The sequence below is a fragment of the Equus asinus genome, chromosome 20 (assembly GCF_041296235.1).
Source record: "Equus asinus isolate D_3611 breed Donkey chromosome 20, EquAss-T2T_v2, whole genome shotgun sequence".
NCBI classification, from domain to species: domain Eukaryota; kingdom Metazoa; phylum Chordata; class Mammalia; order Perissodactyla; family Equidae; genus Equus; species Equus asinus.
In genome coordinates, this window is record NC_091809.1 from 100220124 (window position 1) to 100242547 (window position 22424).

The following is a 22424-nucleotide window of genomic DNA, read 5'->3' on the forward strand; positions in this document are numbered from 1 at the left end:
AGGTAATACCTAACACATGCATTTTGCATAGTCAGTCACCTCAATGTCTCTTCTATTTTAAATGCCTACCAAAAAATATGAGTTTAGAAACCCAGTTAGGAGCAACCTTTGCAGGGAAGAAAAAGTGGCTCTACTGATATTTTTCTTCTTTTTTCCCCCTAAGGTATTCTGAAGAAAAGAAATGCTAGTTAAAAGATAACATAAAGGAAGACCGAGTTTTAATGAAATATTACCAATAGTCTAGAACATCTAGTTAGGTATTAATAAGTCCCTTAACATTAAAATGATGTATATACTCAAAAATGATCTGGGAACGCCAAACTCTGTTTGCTTAAAGCAGACTACACTGGGGAAAGTACTGGATTCAAAATAAATCCCCCAGTGGTGATCTTCTTTCCCTTCTTTTGATAATAGATCTCATCCCCTTGGCCACAATGTTTGTTGTTCCACTCTTTCCTTCCGTGAGATTTTTCTATCTGGTGCTGGTTGAGAGGACTCCCTTTCCTCTCTGCTAGCAAAAAATCATTAGAATACGAAGTCTAAGCTATCAGTGGCTGCATTCCCTGCTTTCAAAACCCCATCTGCAGAAGAAAATGAAGCCAACATGCAGGAAGGAAGGGGCAGGGGAGAAGAGGGAGCAAGAAAGGATAGGGAGTGGGAAAGGAGAGTACAAAGGGAGGAAGGATCAATGAGGGTGTGAATTCCTGGATCTTGCTGTCACTGAGCTCTGCCCCCTCCTCCCTCTCTCTGCTATATAAGTTTGAGAACCAATACATAACCTTTCTTGATTTGAGCTAGTTTAAAATGGGTTTCTAGCATTCGTAACAGAAGTCCCAACTAGTACAGTGATATAACGGAAAGAAAACACACTGAACCAGAGGCAAAGACCTGGCTCAGTTACTGACTAGTTGAGTAAACTTTGGTAGGTAACCTCTCTTAGTTTCCTCATCTATAAAGATTAGACACACTTAAGATTAAAAGAACAATTTAGAAATGCATTTTTCTAAGCTACAGAAAATATATCTGCTCCTCTAATCTTGCCTGTTTAATATCATCTCTAACATAAGTAGGGCAGTATTTAGAACACTACAATGTTTATGGCAAAATTAAGTCTCCCGAAAACAAAAATAGGCATTTTCTAAGCATAAAAACTTACATAGTATGTTTAAGCTATATTTTCACTGGTTAATAGAGCATCAGAAGTCTAGTGTCAGACCTCAGTTTTTTCTTCTAAATACTCAGAAACCTAATAGGTAAGGATACAGGTTCAACAGTAGTTTGTGTTAATGTGCCAATTAACTGTCTTGAAATATTAGCCACTGGGAGAAAATATTTAAAATTTAAAAAATTTTAGAATTATTAGCACTAAGTTGGTTTTCAAGTTAAATTTTTTAAACAAATATTTAATAAAAAATAATCTTTAATTTATAAAGAAAAATTCCTTACGTTGTAATGGATTGACAAAAAGCTGCCACTTCCTCGTTCTGTACTTCAATTTCTTGTAGAAGAGAACTTCCTGTTGGCAAACTACTGGTCCCATTTGAGTCTTTCTGTAATCAAAAAAGTATTTTTATTTTAAAAGTAAAAGATCCTCAAAATGCTAAATAACAGCATAGTGCAAACACATTTTGACGAAAATATATACGAAGACATGGAGGTAAAAAAATCGCATCAGTAACAAAGTTTTACATTATGGATTTCCATCTTTGTAAAAGTAATGCCAACTAAGCCTATTTTAAAGTTCATTGGTTTTACTTGCTCAAAAGTAGAAATATGCTGTACCTTGTATTGGTCAGTAAGAATGGAATGTTAAAGACATTTCCATTCAAAATCTTCCTTAAAAGAATGCTTTAGAAAGTTAGCAGCTGAATGAAATTAAAGGACTACCCCCTGTTTTAAGAAAATGAAGAGATCACGCCCATTTGGGACTCCTCTAATAAACCAGGAACTTTACATATTGAACTTAGTCCTCAAATTTCAAGAAAGCAGTTGGGTCTTTATGTAAGAAAATGAGTTTTAGGAGTTAGCAGGCATTTTCTATGTTAATAAACTTACACAAAAATCCTGACAGTCCTTCAAAGTTAAGTTTATGTCTTATTTATGGAGAGGAATTCACCACCCAAGCATAGCCAAACAGCAGAGTCCATTTAGAGGTATTCTGGCTTACTACATAAAAATACTTGATTTGGCACAAATTTCAACTGTAAATTCCCCTTAAAAATTAAAATTGGCACATTCTCAATTCAAAACTAAGTGAATGAGAAGAGTGTATAAATTTCAAGAGTTGTAATGGATTTCATTGACCATGGCACACAAGAGGATTTTGTCAGAAAATTAAACTGAAAATTAAGAGCAACAATTCCTTTCTGAAATTGCTTCTTTTAAAATGTGGCAGGGCCATTTCTGCTAGAATGTGATATGCACATTTGGGAGGAAAAAAACCAACAAGCATTGAGTTCTAAAAAATCGCAACTAAAAATAAAAGAGCTCATAGGAAAAAGGGTTATGGCAGACTACTCAAAATCAGTGTAACTTTGTAATCAAAGCCCTCACTAAAACAAAAATAAATCCTTATAAAAGTACTAGCACAGTTAAACCTCCACTTGAAGTGGCACCTAACAATATGGTCTTCGATCCTTTGAAGGCTTAAACAGAGTTCCTGCTTCCTCATTTGTGATATGGATTCCTGAGAGCATTTGCTTTTAGTCAAGACCAATTTCAAAGAAGTGAAAAATATAATCCTGGTTGCAGACTTCTTCACCCAACAAACAAAGTTCTTAATGCAAATGGAAATGTCTTCACAGCTTCTTTGTCTGCACTCCTTCAGCAGAGAGCTTAACATTGGAATGTGGAACCGTTCTTGAAGACACTCATCCAACCACAATTTTCACTAACAGAGAATACTTCCGCAGGATTTCCAGTGTTTTCCTTAATATTTTTTTTTCCTTAGAAAGATTTGCCCTGAGCTAACTAACATCTGTTGCCAATCTTCCTCTCTTTTTTTTCCCCCTCCCCAAAGCCCGAGTACATAGTTGTCCTTTTAGTTCTTCTATGTGAGCCACAGTCGAATGGTGTGGTTCCACACCCGGGAACTGAACCCAGGCTGCCAAAGCAAAGTGCGCCAAACTTTAACGACTAGGCCAAGGTTGGCTCAGTATTTTCTTATATTACTAAGGCTTTCTCTTTAATTGTGAGAAAGATTGTTCTTGATTGCTTTAAAAAGTTAATATGCTGGAAAAGATTATGTCTGAAGTAATGCTACTTCCCCATTATACTCATATGAATCTCATATTTACCAATTACATAATTAATTTGTGTTATAGAAACAAGCATTGTAGCAAATAGAGCGTAAGACCCTAACAATGAGATTAGGGTGAAACCCTGCCTGTACCTAACAAGGTTAATGTGGGAAACAAAGTAACCAAAGTTTCTGAGCTTGCTTTGGCCAAGGGCAGGAGGACCAGTGAGAAGACAGAGTAGCTTGCTGACAGCCCCCGCCCCACAAGCATCACTCAGGAGCACTAAGAAGCTAAAATGACAAACTGTAAACTTTACATGTCACAAACTAAACATCCACCACATGCACCACATAGAACCCCCCCCCAATCTGCACATGTGACCTATGAAGAAATATGAAAAACAGCTGCACCTGTGCAGAGGATTCTTAGAACTTCAGTTCCCAAGGCCACATGCTCCCCGTCCCCCACCTAAAACCCCAGATAAAAATCCCTACCTTTTTCCCTTCAAGGAGGTAGATGTGAGTTTTAACTCCTCTCTCCTTGTCTAGCTGCCTCTTTCCCTGCCACAAGCCTGGCATTCCAGTTACGGGCCCTCCTATGTTTGTGTTTAGTAACAATATTTCTAACAAATGCTCTGGCCTGATACTCCAAGTCTGTTACAGTCTAATCCAATCATATTTCCCAGAACTTCCCAAACATTCCAGTTAGGTTGAATCATATCCTGTTCCTATAAAATACAAATTGAGCTATCTTGCCTCTAAACCTTTCAGTTTGTCTTCAATGCCTTCATCTTAACCTGCCGTCATAAGTCAAAGACCTATTAATTTTTTAAGGCCCAATGGAATACCACTTCATCTACAAGGCCTGTTATCATTATTCAGTCTGAAGCAATTCTCGCCTTCTAGCACTTCTAAGTACTCAGTCTGAACCAAACACCGTATCTTACACCGTTTTATATTTGTCCTAATGTGAAAGCTCCTTGAAGAACCAAATTTTATTGAATTTTATATTTCTGTAGAATCTTACTTCCAGTTCAGAAAGCACTCAACCACTGGTTCAATTTGTTGAATGCTTTGCTCCCACTAAAAACAAGTTAAAATTCACTTCCATATGACCAATGAATTTCCCATGGCAATCATAAAACACTGAAAGAATATAAGGCACTATATAGCTCCTTCAATAATCTCCTAAACAGAATGGCAACAATTTTCAACATTTGATTCTATAAAATAAGCTTTTTCTAATTGTTAGTATTATTAAAAATAAGATCTAAACTACAGTGAGTACCACTTCACACCCATTAGGATGGTTACTATTAAAAAACAACAACAAATGTTGGCAAGGATGTGGAGACACTGGAACCTTTGTGCACTGTTGGTAGTAATGTAAAATGGTACAGCCACAGTGGGAAACAGTATAGTGGTTCCTCAAACAATTAAAAATAGAATTACCATATTCAGTAATTTTGCTTCTGGGGATATACCCAAAAGAACTGAAAGCAGGTCTCAAAGAGATATTTGTACACCCATGTTCATAACAGCATTACTCACAATACCTAACTTGTGGAAGCAACCCAACTGTCCATCAACAGGTGAATGGATAAGCAAGCAAAATGAGGTATATAAATACTGTGGAATATTACTCAGCCTTAAAAAAGGAAGGAAATTCTGTAATATGCTACAACATGCATGAACCTTCAAGACATTATGCCAAGTGAAATAAGCCAGTCCCAAAAACACAAATGCCATATGATTCCATTTATATGAGGTACTTAAGAGTATTCAAAATCATAAAGACAGAATGTATAATGGTGGTTGCCAGGGGCTGAGGGGAAGAGAGAGGAGAATGGGGAGTTACTGTTTAATGGGTTCAGAGTTTCAGCTTTACAAGACGAAAAGAGTTATGGAAATGGATGGTGGTAACTGTTATACAACAATGTGAATGTATTTAATACCACTGAACTGTACACTTAAAAAATGTTTAGTATGGTGGGTTTTTTTTGTTTTTTTTAAGATTGGCACCTGTGCTAACATCTGTTGTCAATCTTTTTTTTTGCCCTCCCCAAAGCCCCCTGGTACCTAGTGGTATATTCTAGCTGTGAGTGCCTCTGGTTGTGCTATACGGGACGCCATCTCTACATGACCTGATGAGCGGTGCCATGTCTGAGCCCAGTATCTGAACCAGTGAAACCCTAGGCCAGCAAAGAGGGGTGCACGCACTTAACTACTCAGCCATGGGGCCAGCCCCTAGGACGGTAAATTTTGTTATGTGTATTTTACCACAATAAAAAAAATATCTAGCAATTACTGAGCATTTATTACATGTCAGCGTTGCTATAGGAAATTTATAGGTCTGTATGTATATATTATTTATTTCTCACAAAACTCTAGTAGGTGGGTACTATATTATTATCCCCATTCTACACATTAAAAAATAAGGCACAAAGAAGTTAATTAACTCACACAAGGTTACACAGCTAATATAATCAGAGCTAGGATTTCAATTCAGGCAGCGTAGCTTCAGAATCACATGCTTAATCATTATGCCATTCTACCTCTCAAACATCTCCTAAAAAAACCTTTAAAACACATGGAGAAAAACAACACTGGGACCTTTGCAGGAATAATCCTATAGAAAATCTGTATTTTTGCTTGACCCAATAATCATCTTTCCTTCTTTAACTGTTTTTCATGTTTTACTTAATAGATTTTGAACCTCCTTAGTGGCATTTCTAGATCTTTAACAAAAAGAGTTGTATTTTTTATAGTGCCTTTCATAAATTAGGTCCTTCCTATCAAGCAGCTTATAAGTTCCAGTTGACAGTGAAAGAAATGGATTATAATAACTAATTCTCTAGTCATATATTAAGGTAATAATAGAATCTGGAAAGTTAACTCAAATGTTCTGTCCACAAGTGAAAAAACAGCTGGGCTGCCAATGATTTCATCTCATACATTAACATTAGCATTTTTCGTTTTTCTTCACTCTGTCTGGAACAAAAAAAAAAATTCTTTTAAATTTTACACCTATTGCCTTAACTCTTGCCCCCAATCCCTCCCTCAAACTCCACTCAAACAACCTAAGCATCAAATCATTTCTTTGCTCCACAGCTCCTGGACAAACTTTTGTGTGACACTCAAGGCTTCCTATTTTTTACTGTAGCTATATGCATACATATCTCAGCCCCCTATTCTAACCCAAGTTCTTTAAGGATGAGGTTAATATTTGTAACCCTTATAATGTATCTTCAAAGAGTTTTCAATGAATCAAAGAGACAAATGATAATAAAAAATTGCTGATGCCATTATCCAATACATGGAACAAAAAAAAAAGAAGTTACTGAGTTCTCTAGTAAATGCTTTCGGTTTGGAAATCCATGTAAATGTTTGGTCATCATCTAGAAATACTCTATTCCAGAATTTCTATTCTAGAGCTGAAGGCAGAGATTTGGGGATCATCCAATTTTTGCAATTTTCTACAGGGAGATTTCTCTCTGCTAACTGGTAACTGCTATCCATATCAATTAGGATCATTGAGAGCAATATCTCAGCCAAAGGGATTTTGAGTCCAAGCTCCATCAATAGGAGAAAGTCTCTTTAGGAGGCTGAGGGATACATAAGGGGCTGCACTCATTGGGCATCAAGCTAGGACACCTCTCTTAAAAAAAAATATGTGTAGGGGCTGGCCCCGTGGCCGAGTGGTTAAGTTCGCGCGCTCCGCTGCAGGCGGCCCAGTGTTTCGTTAGTTCGAATCCTGGGCGCGGACATGGCACTGCTCATCAGACCACGCTGAGGCAGCGTCCCACATGCCACAACTAGAAGAACCCACAACGAAGAATACACAACTATGTACCAGGGGGGCTTGGGGAGAAAAAGGAAAAAATAAAAAATCTTTAAAAAAAAAAAAATATGTGTATATATATGTATTTTTTTTTTAAAGAAGAAATTGGCTCATGTGATTACAGAAGCTGACAAGCTCAAGATCTACAGTTGCCAAGCTGGAGACTCATGAGAGATAATGGTGTAGTTCCAGTCTGAGTCTGGCCGGCTCAAGACCCAGGAAGAGCCGATGTTTCAGTTTGAGTCCAACGGCAGGAAAAAAATCCATGTTCCAGTTCAAAGGCAGTCAGGCTAGTGAAGTTCCCTCTTTTTGGCGGTAAAGTCAGCCTTTTTGTTCTATTCAGGCCTTCAACTGATTGAGCAAGGCCCACTCACATTAGGGAGGGCCATGGGCCTCCTTACCCAGTCTACCAATTCAAATATTAACCTCACCCAGAAACACCCTTACAGACACACCCAGATCAGTGTTTGACCAAATGTCTGAGCATCCCACGGCCCAGTCAAATTGACACATAAAATTAACCATCACAGCATCTCAACCATAGAGAGCCAAGGAGTCACACTGCCACAAGAGTCTAGACCAGGAGCCAGCCCCGTGGCTGAGTGGTTGGGTTCACATGCTCTGCTTCGGCGGCCCAGGGTTTCGCCAGTTCAAATCCTGGGCGCAGACATGGCACCGCTCATCAAGCCATGCTGAGGCGGCATCCCACATGCCACAAGTAGAAGGACCCACAACTAAAAATATACAACTATGTACTGGGGGGCTTTGGGAGAAAAAGGAAAAATAAAATCTTAAGAAAAAGAGTCTAGACCAGTAACTTTCAAACTCTGTATCTTGAAGCCTCAAGAATAAAGCACTGACCAAGAGAGAACAGTAAGAGATATTAAAGACAATCAAGAACAAAACCTCGGAAGAATGCTTATGTTTAGAAGCTAGACAAAGGAAAAGGAATCAAAGATACAGGAGGAAAACTAAGAAGTAGATTTAACTAGGGCAACAGAAGGTAAATTTCAAGAAGAGGACGAAGTCAATTGCTGCAAATGAAGCAAAGGGGTTGGAGAGTGAATATGGTCACTGAATTGGCAGTTAGTATCCATATTACCAGAAACAAATTTCTGCAATATGACGGAAACAAGAGAGGATGGTGAGAGACTGGAAAGTTAGTAAGTACAAAATTCCTCTTTAAAGAGTATGGTAGAAAATACTTTGGGGAGACAAGAACAAGAAAAGAGGTAAAAGAGTTAAGTTTTCGAAAAGGGAAGGAATATCTCTTCCCTTCAAACCAGAAAGAAGAGCTAAATCTGAGGTGGGCAAGTACATATAAAGGATGGCCTCAACCTCAGTATAAAAAAAAAGAGGTAGTGAGGTCATCTACTTGAGAGGCGGGAAAGGGTGGATTAAGGGTTTAAAGAAAGTGGTAAAGATTTGAAATAATTCATAAAAACTTATCGGTACATATTCTGTAAAGCAGTTATAAGAATACAAGTCCAAGGTTCATGCCATATTACCCAGAAATTAGATGGAATATAACACCTACTTTTCAATAAATGTACTTTAAACATTAAAATATACATATATGTGTTACTATTCAGAACAAAGTTGTTCACTTCATTTGAATTTTTTAAAAATATTACAGACTTCAGTAAGCTATTCGAATAATGTACAACATTCAGCCAGACAATGAAAATCACGTTTTGTTCAAGCTTCCTTCTTTAAAATTAATGACAGACATTCTGCCAATGGGAATATAAATGTTTTGTTAATATAATTAACATTTAGAAAGAGTCAATATCCACAGGACTTCGCAAAACCATTTCTATGAAAATAACCCTGATTCATTACTAAAATCTTTGAAATCTGCTCAAAGTAGCGAAATTTATAGATAACTAAAAGTCTGATTTAAACTTAAATTGCCAGAAGACAGTTTCAAGTACTATGCCTTTTCCTGGCTTTGGTCACAAAATATTTGAACTAAAGTATTTAGATTATTATTAACAAAACAAAAGACACTAGAAGGAAACAGGAAGTCAGCTTGCTGAGTGAGAAGAAAAACACCCTTCTGAGTTTTTACCACAAAGCATAAAATTCTTACAGGAAACAAATACTTCAGTATGTAAAGTAATTTAAAGAATAGGCATTGCAATCTTATTTCCCAACAAAAATAGGAACCTCCGGGGAATATTTTTAAGTAGAGATGAATGGTGTGTGAAAAATTAAAAGCTCAGTGCCACTGTTTGTGCCACAGACTTCCCAAGTCAGCCTATTACTAGTGTTGTTTACCTCTCCCGCTTAGCCTAAATCAAACCAAACTTTATCTTCTTATATTATACATAAACAAAATGATGAAATCTCAGTGTTAATAAAAGGGCTTAGAACTTTTATTTGAGTATAAAAGTCCTTTTACAGCATTTCTAACAAGTGCACACCAGACTTTTGACTGAAGAACTCCAATAATTGTGCATTGAAAACCTGAGAAGAACCATTATCAAATGGCTCTAAGTTCTTTTGTCAATATTTAACTACAATACCTGCCTCCTTGAATTTTCTTCCCCATTGGTCCTTGTTCTACTTGCTGGGACAATAGATTTTAAAATTACATTAATAAATTGAATTTCTCAATTCACAGAGAAAAATATAAACAAATAGAATTTGCTTAATTTTAAGCTTTTTATAAAATGTATTTTAACTTTCAGCACCTGCTATCACTTGTCTATTAAAATCTAACACAAAGTGTTATTCAATGTAGCACAAAATAACATAATATATTGAAAAATTTAGGGGCCAGCCCTGTGGCCGAGTAGTTAAGGTCGTCCACTCCACTTCGGCAGCCCAGGGTTTCGCCGGTTGGGATCCTGGGTGCGGACATGGCACCACTCATCAGGCCATGCTGAGACAGCATCAAATTTAGTATAGCACTACGTCATCTTGTTTTTTTTTTTTTTTACAAGAATACCATGATTTTCAGGTATTCTATTCCTCAAATTGGTTTGAGAACCCACATCCAAAGTGCAATGGTTTAAAAGAAAAAAGGTTAACTTCCTCTTTTACATGGCAACTTCCCAAACTTTACATATTATTCCTGAAAGGGATCTCAGAAATCATCTAGTCTAACCAACTTTATTTCACAGATGAAGAAACTCAGATCCAGAGAGTGACTTATCTCCAATTACTATTCTCTTCTTCAGGCAAAACGTCTCCAATCTTTTCAACAGTTCCTGAGATGATGTAGCTTCTAGATCCCGAATACTGTAGTCTTCTCTTTTCAAGACACACTCTAGGTTGCCAGTGACCCCTCTCTTAGAATATGGTGCTCAAACATAATTATTAGATGGGGGTTTAACAGAGCAGAGTAAAATGGAATGATTAACAACCACACAGTCCTCAGCCATGCTGCAGTTAGACTCCTTTAAGACTGGGCACGTAGCCTAAACCACCTCAATTCAGACATTGTGCCATTTAGTAATGCTGTTGATGTAATACATTGTAGTAATCTAGCTCAAATCTGATCAGCTGATCAAGTCACATTATTTTTGCTTACCTGGCTTTGACTCATATCTCTCATTACCAATTTACTTAGTTCTTGATCCTTCCCCCTACACTTTTAAACAAAATCTAAGAACACGTTTCTGCTAAAACTGATCTTGCCCAGAAGCCTAGTTAATTCCTAGAGTCTCAGCAACTAGCAGTTCTCTACAACTCCCAGGTGACCTGACTCCCCAGATCTTGCTAGGGGAACTTCTTTCTACCTTTAGGAAACTACCTATCTGCATTAGTCCTGCAAGATGCTTTCTGAAAGCACTTTCAAATAAGGAAAACATCAAGATGGTGACAAATATTGAAAATAAACAGGAAAAGATATATGCAGGGAGACAATGAAAGAGATGCACATGGGTATCACAGCCCTGCCTCCACCAAAGGAAAGGGTGGAGAAAAGATGACTTAAACTAGAAGTGACCAGCCTAAACTAAAGAGGGCAACAGAGAAAGAATGCGGAGTTTTGCAGCAAAAGCATTAGCAACCGGGGCTGGCCCCGTGGCCGAGTGATTAAGTTCGTGTGCTCCGCTGCAGGCGGCCCAGTGTTTCGTTGGTTCGAATCCTGGGTGCGGACATGACACTGCTCATCAAACCATGCTGAGGCAGCGTCCCACATGCCACAACTAGAAGGACCCACAACGAAGAATATACAACTATGTACCGGGGGGCTTTGGGGAGAAAAAGGGAAAAAATAAAAAAATCTTAAAAAAAAAAAAAAGCATTAGCAACCTATGCTAGGGGTTTTAAGTTGCAGAGAAACTGTTTCCAGGTACTCTATTTTTACGTTTTGCTCTTCATCTTGCCACCTTCCCAACTTTAATGGCTCCTGAGGTATTGATGAAACTTTGAAGTCAAGAGGTTCCAAATGCCAGTCCAAGGCAACAGGTTGGCTGCATTAGAATCTCTTATGGAAACTTTTGAAAAAATAGTTATCTTTCTCCTCAAATTCTACACTCCTATCTCCCCCTTCCAGCCCCACCCCCAAACACACACAAAATCAGGACTGAGTAGGCCTAAACTCCTCTGCAGGATACTGTGACATACAAGTTTGGGAAGGTGACCCATGTTTGAATATCTCCTGTAACAAGAAACTTATTACTTCCAAAATAGCATGTTCTATCACTAGAGGTAAAAAAAAGAAAAAAAGGAGAGATTTTAGAGTCACATGGGTTTGATACCAGCTTTTTTTCTTACAAATAGTTCTGTGGCCCTCTCCTTAAATTTTCAGACATAAACAAAAGCAGAGAAAATAATAAACTAAGACCCACATATCCATCACCAGCTTCAATAATTATCAACATACGGCCAATCCTCTTTCATCTATAAGCACTCTATCCCCAGCTCCTCAATTTTATTAAAGCTGTAAGTAATTTATTACATTTCATTTGTAAATTCTTCAACATATATCTCTAAAATATAAGAGTTCATTTAACTAACTACAATACCATAAGTACGTGAAAAAATTAATAATTCCTTAACTTCTGTACATTTCAGTTTTAACTATAAAATAGGTATGGGTCACTTTGGCCTCATAGGATTCTTACAAACTCTCTACTGTCTCGGTGACTATAAAAAGAAATCAGTTTGAGCATCATCTATGGCATAGATAAAAAAGGATGCAGCTCTTAGCTTCTGAGTTCTAGTTTTGGATCACTGACAGAAAATAATTCCAGTCAAGGCCAGAAACCTCAACTTGTTTAAGATAACCACAGTTCACCTAGAATGGTAATCTCAGCTCACCTGGAATAATCTGTTTCCTTTAGTGCATAAATGACTTTCCAATGTTGGGAGGGTTAGAAGTTGAGATATAGAGAGAATGAAATAAACCAATATAGACATACTGAAATAAACCAAAGTCACTTATAAATATTTTATTAAATTCAAGATAACCTATGCATTGTGGCTACAATGCATACATTGCAGAGGTGTGAATGCATAAATACAGAGGTGTGATACAAGGAGCAGGATTATTTGAGTGATCTGGATGCTCACTCTGGGTTGCCTGGACAACCAGGGGCTCTGTCTTCTACCAGTGGGAGGGCTGAGCCTAAACTCAGCTTCCTACAGGACCAGGGACTTCCTTTTCTCTCTGACAGCAAAGACTGCAACTTTCCATAGCTCCAGAGATATCCATGTTCTAAGCAGCTGCCCTTCCCAAACAACTCCTGTAAACAGCTGATATCCCTCATCCCTAATCAAACACCATGCCCTCATGCTCTCATGCTTAATCTGTATAAAGGAGACCCACAGTTGAAGAAGGATCTCTTTATTGGAACACTGACATAAATGTGAATCCAGTGACCTGGCATAAGCAGGATAGGAGGATCAGGGGAACCAGTGCCTTCCAATTAAAGTAAAATTCACAGAACACAAAATTTGCAGTTTTAATCATTTAAAAATGCACAATTCATTGGCTTTCAGCACATTCACAATGTTGTGTGGCCATCACCACTATAGTAAGAACACTGAAATGTTCTAATTCCAGAACATTTTTACCACCCCCAAAAAAGCTCTGGACCCATTAAACAATCATTTCTCATTCCCTCCTTTCCTCTACCACCCTTAACCTGGCAAACACTAATCTGCTTGCTTTCTTTATGGATTTGCCTTTTCTGGACATATCATACACAGTGAATCACACAATATGTGTCTTTTGCATCTGGCTTCTCTCACTTATAATGCTTTCAAGGTTCATCTATTTCACAGCATATATCAAGACTTCATTCCTTTTGACGGGTGAATAATATTCCATTGTATGAATATACCACTTTTGTTTACCCATTCATCAGCTGATGGACATCTGAGTTGTTTCCACTTTTTGGCTATTATGAATAAAGCTGCTATAAACAACCTAATTTCTAAAATGGGCAAATGGCTTAAATGGACATTTCTTCAAAAAAGACATACAAATGGCCAATAAACACACGAAAAGATACTCAACATCATTAGTCAGCATGGAAATGCACATCAAAACCATAACAAGATACCACTTCACATCCATTAGGATGGCTATAATCCAAAAATGGAAAATAAGCGTTGACAAGGATAAGGAGAAACTGGAACTCTCATATGTTGTTGATGGGAATGTAAAATGGTACAGCTACTATGGAAAACAGTTTGGTGGTTCCTCAAAAAGCTAAACACTTACCAGCAATTCCACACATAGGTATATTCCCTTCGTTTGTTTGTTTTTTAATGATTTTTGGCTTAAGGTTTTCCTTTCTCCTTTCAAATACTTTAGGAAATGATTGTTATTTTGTGGGGGAAAAAAAACATGACAAGATGACATGGAATATTAAGAGAAAATAATCTGACATAATATTTATGATTCCAATTTAAAGTGTGCAATTAACTTGTGCTTTTTAAATGGGAAGATGTTAAGAGATTATGTTACTAAATCTGTAAATAGTATTGAAAAGCTTCAGAGAACTTAGTAACATGTATTTCTTAGTGTGAGCTGTAGTCAAAATGCATTTGCAGGGGCCAGCCCAGTGGCGCAGTGGTTAAGTGCGCACGTTCTGCTTTGGCGGCCCGGGGTTCACCAGTTCAGATCCCGGATGTGGACATGGCACCACTTGGCAAACCATGCTGTGGTAGGCATCTCACTTATAAAGTAGAGGAAGATGGGCACGGATGTTAGCTCAGGGCCAGTCTTCCTCAGCAAAAAGAGACAGATTGGCAGCAGATGTTAGCTCAGGGCTAATCTTCAAAAAAAAAAAAAAAAAATGGGAAAACATTGTACTGGTTAAGATTTTTCTGGATTCCAATCATGTCATCCAAAAACATCTTCATCTTTTGTCTTAAACCTTCTTAATACCTGCTTCTTTCTCCCTAAAACATCCAAAATGGCTTTAAATCAATAATTCAACCTAAATCCATCCAAATCATGCAAAATTCACTTCTCCCCCAAATGCTAGTTGATTCTCATTGCCTAAAGAGCAGCTAGGTGCTGATCTAATTAGCTGAATGATGTAACTCACATTAAAGTGAGAATGAGGCCTAATCATTCCCAGGATCCACAGATATATGAGCAAAATATGAATTTGCAATGGTATACTATACTTGGAAAGGAAAAATCTAAACCCTGCTTGCCTCTCTTGAGGGAAGACATCCTGCCCCAGCCACCCTTAACTAATTTTTCCAGATAGTAAGACTATACGAACTCAGCAACTATACCATATAGGCTATAGTTCCATTCTTCACTTTTATCAATGTTAAGTGTTTAAAGAGAGTCCTTTAAATGGCTTTTCTCCCATCTCTCTGGGCTTTTCCTTCTTCCTTTCTTTCTTTTCCTTCCTTTTCTTCCATTCATTCATTCATGGTTAAAAACAACAATACAACATAAGTGAGAGTTTCTATAAAGTAGTTAAAAAACAAAATTCCTCTGAAAAATAAGAGATGAAGAGAAAGTAGGACCATACATAATGAGAAGACATGGAGAGACAGATAAAAATCATCTTAAATGCCTATCAGTGACAGCCGGGTCCTTGATTAGAGCTTTTTTAAATTTATAATCCTAGAAAAGATAATGTTAATAGCAAAGCAATTTTTCAATTGGCCTAAACACATTTAATCCTTTACCATACAATCTAAAATTCACAGCACACTTAAGAACAAAGAAAATAAGATTCAAAATGAAAAATGTTTCTTTTACCTATTAAATTATGTACACAAATATGAATTCTGTTATACTTCTAAGTTTGAGTAGTTAATAAAGAAAAGACTATACCTGAGACATTTGGCCCTGGACTTTTGTAAGCTGAGTTGTTCGAATATTTAAAGACTGGCTTCTTGTTACAGTTGCCCCAGAAAGAGATTTTCCATTCACCTTCCTTTCTAGGTGACAACTTGCTAGTGATCTCTCTTCAAGAAGAACAGCATCCCAAGGATCCTCTGCTAGCAAACCTGGAGCATTTTTCTCTTCTTCATGATCTAATACCTCCACACTGTCCACCTTAGGCTTACTTAAAGGATCCAAGTCTAACCAGTCAAATTTACTGATATCTTCAGACTTTGGAGACACCTGCAGGTTGCTGATTGTAGCTTTTGAATTTGTTATCTCTAAATCAGTTCTTGCTTTTCCATTTTTTAAAAATTCTGATGTACTAGCTATTTTGTCAAACAGCTTTGCCATGTCAGGACTGACTAATGGACGACAGATAGGTAAGCTTGCTTGTGGATGAAAGTGCGTGGCAGGTGTCAAAGGATATGAAAAATATGGAGACTGTCCTGGAAGACTTAAATATATAGGTTCTGTGGATGGAAAAGTAGGCATTCTTGGATTGAAGCCATTTTGGAATGAAGTCTGTTTACTACTGTAAGTTGACTGATAAATAGAAGGTAAAGTGTAAGTGGAAGGCCCAGATAGTCCCGGTGGCCACTGTCCTCTCTGAATAGTAGGTCTAAGATAGAGCTGTGCTGAAAACGAAGGACTCAGAACAGGAGTAACTGGCAATACAGGTGCTGTCCTAGTCTCGAAACTGTCATCCAGCAATAATTTCTCAAGTTCAGCTTGGGTGAGCTTTTCTACATCAATATCTACTGCTCTTTTTTGGGTATCTGATTCAGGAAACACCATGAGATCATAATCCTGTTTGTTATAAACTTGTGCTTTTTGTCTGGTGCTGCTTGACAACTCAAAGCCTCTCTGATTATCAGTCACTCGTCTGTCCTTCTGCAGTTTTGCTAAAGCCTCTGCTTCCATCTGTAATGCTTCTGCTTTGTCCACATCTTTTGTTCTTGTCAGTTCCAGATGTGAAGATGAACACTGCTTAAATCCATTGTTGCTGGATATCTGAGCCATGTCCACTTACAAGACCAAGCCTTCCCCTAAAGTATTTTTTTCTTGTAGCTTCCAAAACAGCAAGACCTATACATAAAAATAAACATAACACAATTAGATTTTTTAAACACAAATTTATTTTGTTTGTAAGCTACCGCATATGACTTAGGATTTAAACCACTTAAAAATACACTACCAAATAAAATAAAATGAAGTGTTGGTAAATCTGAGTTAAAGAAGATTTTTAAAATATGTTATATACTGTTGGGTTAAAGGAGATGTTCAGACATACATGACTTTACCCAATTCCCCCATTCCCTGACCTAAAGCCAGCATAGTAAATGAACTCAAGAAGCTTTCACTTCAGCGTCACAATGGCTGCTGTTAACTAGTGGTACTTCTGGCAGAATTTTTGGCATGAAATGGCATAAATGCTAGTCACATGTTTTCAAGAGTTTGGACAGGGTTTACTGTTATGCAAATAGTAAGTCAAAATGTTTTCAATCTTTTGTTACTTGTTAAATTGCTCAAAAGCCAATTAGCAATAAAAGTACTCAAATTCCTAGTCAATAAAATCAAGGAAATATTATTTTATCAAAATATCATGTGAAAAACTGTTTATAATGTTCTAGAAATATTAAATATGTATAATATAACATAGAATAATAAGACAAAAGTGTTAAGACTATAACAAGCTGTAATACTCCGCTCCAAGTTCAATTATGACTGAGTTTGTCACATAGTTTTGATCACAGGTCTATTCTGATTATCTGCAGTTAAATTAATACTTATACTACTAAAGTTTCTTCTTTTCAAATTGCTAAACTATTTATTCATAGACTAGAAGATAGTTTATTAAACTTTCTCATAGATCAGTTAATAAAAATTAATACTTCTCTATTTAAGATAAACACTTAATTCAGATTAAGATTACCCTATGAAGCAAGATCACCAATTAAAGGCTTAGTAATCTAGCGTGTTATAGAGGGCACATTCCTGCTTCTAATCAATATGATCCAGGAGTTAAACTGTGTGTTCTGGAGTCATATTTCTGAAGCTATAAGACCTTGGGCAAGTGAAAACTTTTCCATATGCCTGTTTCCTAACTCTGAAAATGAAAAAGTACCTATCTCCTAAATTATAAAGATTAAATGAAACAAGGCAACTAAAAGTGCTTATCCTTGGCCTTGAGCATAAGCATTAAATAAATGGCATCTACTATTAATCTAATCTGGTTTAAGACATACCTAGTTTGAATACTGAGAAAGCAAGAGAGCTCCTGTTACATCCTTTTTCTAGCATAGTGCTTGTCTTCAGTACATGCTCAATAAATGCTTAATGAAAGGAGGTAGGGAAACACCCAAAGTGAATTCAAATTACTGTAACACAATTCTAAGTGTTGAGGTAATACTAAATGAAAAAACTATTAGCGATAGGGACATGAAAAAAGTGGTATTTAAGGAAGACAGTTTTTGCAATTCTTTTATACAACTATAGTTGAATTTCTGAGGTATTTCAGTAAAAAGCTATTCCAGATTTTTCCCTTCTGTGGTAGACTGCAAAACTAGGCATGACATACACTTAAAATTTGTACACTTCATTGTATGTAAATGTTTTATAAAAAAACTGTAAACAAATATTGACCCTTGCTAAATATGCACAAAGTACTTAGGGGAAAGTACTGATGTCTACAATTTATTTGAAATGCATCAATAAACTAAGATGAATTGATGGATAGAGGGATGATGGATAAATATGTGACAAGGCAAGTATAGGAAAATTCTAATACACAGAAGAATCTAGGTGGTAGGTATATGGGTATTCACTTTGAAATTCTTTCAACTTGTCTGCATGACTGAAAATTTTCACAACAAAATGTTGGGAAGGGGAATGGGCACAAATTCCTCCCATTCCAGTATACTCTGCCCTTTGTAATGTGAATTTGTCACTCCTCCCATAAAGAGGTGGAGTCCATCTCTCTACTGATCTGAGCTGGCTTTGCAACTTGCTTTGACCAGTAGAATGTGAAAGAAGTGACACTGTTTTAGAATTTTAAGCCTAGGTTAAAAGAGGCCTGGCTGCTTCAGCTCTTCCTTTCTTGAGTGCAGCCACTGCCATGTAAATGCTCACTGAAGATGAGAGAGCACAAGGAGAGAGAGGCCTAGCCAACAGTTAGTACCAACTACCAAACATGTGAGTGAAGCCACCATCTTAGACCATCCATCCACAGTCCAGATGACCACAGCCACATGAGTGACCCAAGGCAAGAAAAAGCAGAAGAAACCACCTAACCTGAGTTCAAGGCAAATTATTAACCCACAAAATCATTTTGGAACAGTTTGTTACATAGCAATAGATAACTGATAAACCTTTTCTTCTTACTTTTAGAAAACAAAACTGAAGCCACTTAGCTATTTAACAGCAAATTTCTGTTTTAACCTCCACAATCACCACCACCTTCCTTCACTTGTCCTCAGAGAATTAACAGTTCCCTTTTTCTAAGGCTGCCCCTCCACCAATACCCTTAATCTCACTGAATTCCCCTTCTCCCCTATGAATGATTGTCTCCTTTGCATTATTAATTTCTCCTTTACTTGCTTCCTCCCTCTGCCATAAAAATGCTCAAGTTTTCTCCAAATGAGTGGGAAAAAAAGATTTAACATTCCCCTTTAGACTCCAGTAGCTTCCATTTTAATTTTCTCCTTTCACTGCCAAACTTCTCAAATGAGTGACCTAGAAAGTCCTTTCTTTACCCATTCTGCCTTGGAAAAATTCTACTTGTCCTTCAGGGTCCGATTCAAAAAAGCTGTCTGAAGCTTTTCTTAAGCAGCTCCTATCAAAACTCATCTTTTCAGCTCAACTAAAAATTTTTATCTTTAATTTTTGTAGACTTTATGCTGTTTTTGTCTCCCTGGCATCCTTTCTTCCAGTAGCAGAATCTATAACTTCCTTTCTGGAAACTACTTATCATCCTTTTGTTCCACCTAGTTTGAATACAGCTGGACTATCCTTACTCCCCCCACCCTCCATCTACGCCCAAGGATCCAAATCTGGCCCTTTAGAGTTAACCAACCCCAGGACTTCTGAAACTATTCGGAAAGGAAGTTTATCAGTGAGGTTGCTAAGCTGATAGGAGGTAAGCCTGGCACTGTTCTGGCCATCTTTGCCACCACTTGAGGAGATGCTGCCCAAGACTGAATCGAAGCCAGAAGCCAGCCAGCAGAGCTAAGATAAATGAAATGAGATTGATTCTGGATATTACATTAAGCCTCTGGACCCAACCCATGTCCAAGGCCAGTCTTTTCATCAATGTCGGCCAATAAATCCCTCTTTGCTTAAGCCAGTTTAAAATTACTTTTGGCCATGATAACCAAAATTATCTTGATTAACACAGGAATCTATAACCTATAGGTCCACCCAACAGACTAGAATAAACTTCTTAAGTGCAGAAGCCTGCTTTTTCCCTTCCTTCCCCACAACATTTAAAAGCACCTTGCTTAATAAATATGGAACTTAATTTAATGAACATGTGTTTTAACTGGAGGGAATGAGGGCTACTGGACAGTCTTGAAGAAGCGATTTCAGATGGCACAAAAGTATGGATATATGGTGGGAGAAATGTAATTGCCTGCTATTGAACACCACAACACACTGCCTATATTTCACAAAATCAGATGGATCAGAACAAAACAATATTTCACAGAGAGAGAAAAGATACCGAACTACAATTCATCTTCTACAAGCATAACGCCGACTTGTTATTTAAGTATTCTCCTGGCTACCATATTTGGTAGCGATATGACATTGTACTGAAAGGGAGATCTGGATTTTTTAAGCGCGTTTCAGATACAGTTTTTTCAGTGGAGAATACACTTATTCTAAATATTTCAAATTAATGTTACCTCTCATTTACTAACAAACGTTAAAACTAACAGTCTCAAATTTATTTTAACAGTGAATGTAGTGTTTTTTCACATCAATTCATTTGCTTGCTCTATCCCTAGCACCAACCCAAAGCAATATATACTCAAGTAAATTCAACGCTAAGTAGTCAGTAACAATGAGCGGTCTCTGAGCAGCTCAATTACCATATTTTAGTTTTCCAAAAGATTATCATGCATGTATATTCAAAAAGTAATAAAGGAGTTACAAGATTGTCCAAAAGTAACCTTGGCTTCAGCTATTTTTCTAAGGTTGCTGCACTGACAGTCATGCTCCATTAATTTTTTAAAATAAAACTTCATTTGATGACGAACATTTAGCAGGAAATAATTTCCTACATGCTAATTCAAAATGAAAACTTCAATGCTAATGTTCCCCTAACTCAAGCTGGAAAAGACAATATAACTAGTTTTTGAATGATGATTGTATACCATCTGCCAAAAATTTCCCAATATAAAGTAACCCAGTGATGATCACAAGGCTGTAGCTACCTTATATTTCTTCAAAAGAGGGCAATTAAACTATTCAGTTAAATTTTGGATACCATTTGCAGACCCAAAAGAATTAATTTAAAAGCTCTTGGCTTCTTCTGTGGTAGACATTCATTAACAATTTAAATTTAAATCTCAGAAAAAAATAAAACAAGTCAGTCCTGCTACCATCTAACTGCTTTCTCATCTTAAAATTCAAGATACCTGAGAAAATGGAGAAACAATGATTTGAGCTCAACAATATAAATATTTCTCCTCTAAAATGAAAATGAATCTCAAAGAAAAACAAATTACAGTACCTCCATGGAATTTAATATTATACCATTAAAAATAAAATTATGAAGACTGCAGTAACCACGGGAAATGTCTGTTAAAACTGTAGCAAATATCTACAAATCCCTATCTATACATATGTCTATGTATAGGTAGAGATATATTGATACTATATGCCAAACATTGCTTTAAGCAATGTATTAACTAATTTAATCCTCACAAATGCTATTAAGTAGCTACTATTATTATTCCTAGTATACAAATGAAGAAACTTAAGTACACAAGTTATATACAATCTGCCCAAGCTCATATCAGCTAGCAAGTGGTGAAATCAGGACTCAAACCTAGGCACTGCTAATTCACTTCAATATATTTTTATGTTAATAGTTATCTGGAATCAGTAAGTACCTAAACATACCTTATCCATTATAAATACCAACTTTCTTCCTCAATCCTAGGATTATTTATTTCTGCATTAATAAATTTTATTGTTTCTTTTGATTCTGTCATGTACTAGTTAATACTGCTATTTAGTAATAACATATACCAATTTACCAGTCAATTCATTATCATTAGATGACCAGTAAATTTATACTTTCATTGGGGGCATGGATTCTTATTTTATCCATCCTCTACTTGCAAACTTCTGCTGTAGTTGATAAATGAATGCATCGATGACTAAAGAACTTAAGACACCATTCCTTTTACCAAAGAGAAGTTCAAATTCTGAAACAAAAAACAGACTAAAGAGCTCATTTATTAATAATTCAACTAAAACTGAAAAATCACATGATTGAGTTTAGAATAAACAAGTGGTGGAAGAAAAGATTATCTTGAAAACTAGGAGTGAGATGGCAACAGAAAACTAAAAATAAGAGAGACGGGCCCCATCTGTGCTAAAAGATAACATTCTCCTATCTCTACTGATTCATGAAGGGAAAAAAAACTCATTGGACAAAAGAAACCAGGTATTTTGGTATTAGGCACTATACAAATTTGTCAAAAAGACAAATGGAAGAATGTTCAGGTGCTGGGTGAGATTAGATTACAGCAGCAATGTTTAAAGAAATAGAATGCAAAACACACATGGAACTTAAAAATTGTTATAGCTACATTAATGAAAAGAAATAGATGAAATTAATTTTAATAATATACTTTATTTAATCCAATATATCCAAAATATTATCATTTCAATAGGTAACGAATATAAAAAATATGAATGGGATATTTTATGTTCTTTTTTTTACACTAAGTCTTCAAAATCTGGTATATATTTTACCACATTGCAACTTAGACTAGACACATTTCAAGTGCTCAACAGCC

At 36.6% G+C, this 22424-nt stretch overlaps 1 protein-coding gene across 3 annotated transcripts in view; it reads right to left on the reverse strand.

The window, feature by feature from the left end:
• PIK3C2A (phosphatidylinositol-4-phosphate 3-kinase catalytic subunit type 2 alpha) overlaps positions 1 to 22424 on the reverse strand; it is a 91397-nt gene that overhangs the window by 52764 nt on the left and 16209 nt on the right. For all 3 annotated transcript variants that reach the window (XM_014847863.3, XM_044752083.2, XM_070491236.1), the window contains exons 2-3: positions 15343 to 16482; positions 1447 to 1550 (exon numbers count right to left, since the gene is read on the reverse strand). In XM_014847863.3, the coding sequence (XP_014703349.1) occupies positions 1447 to 1550; positions 15343 to 16416 (1178 nt within the window). In that variant the 5' untranslated portion in view covers positions 16417 to 16482. The remainder of the gene's footprint in view (positions 1 to 1446; positions 1551 to 15342; positions 16483 to 22424) is intronic.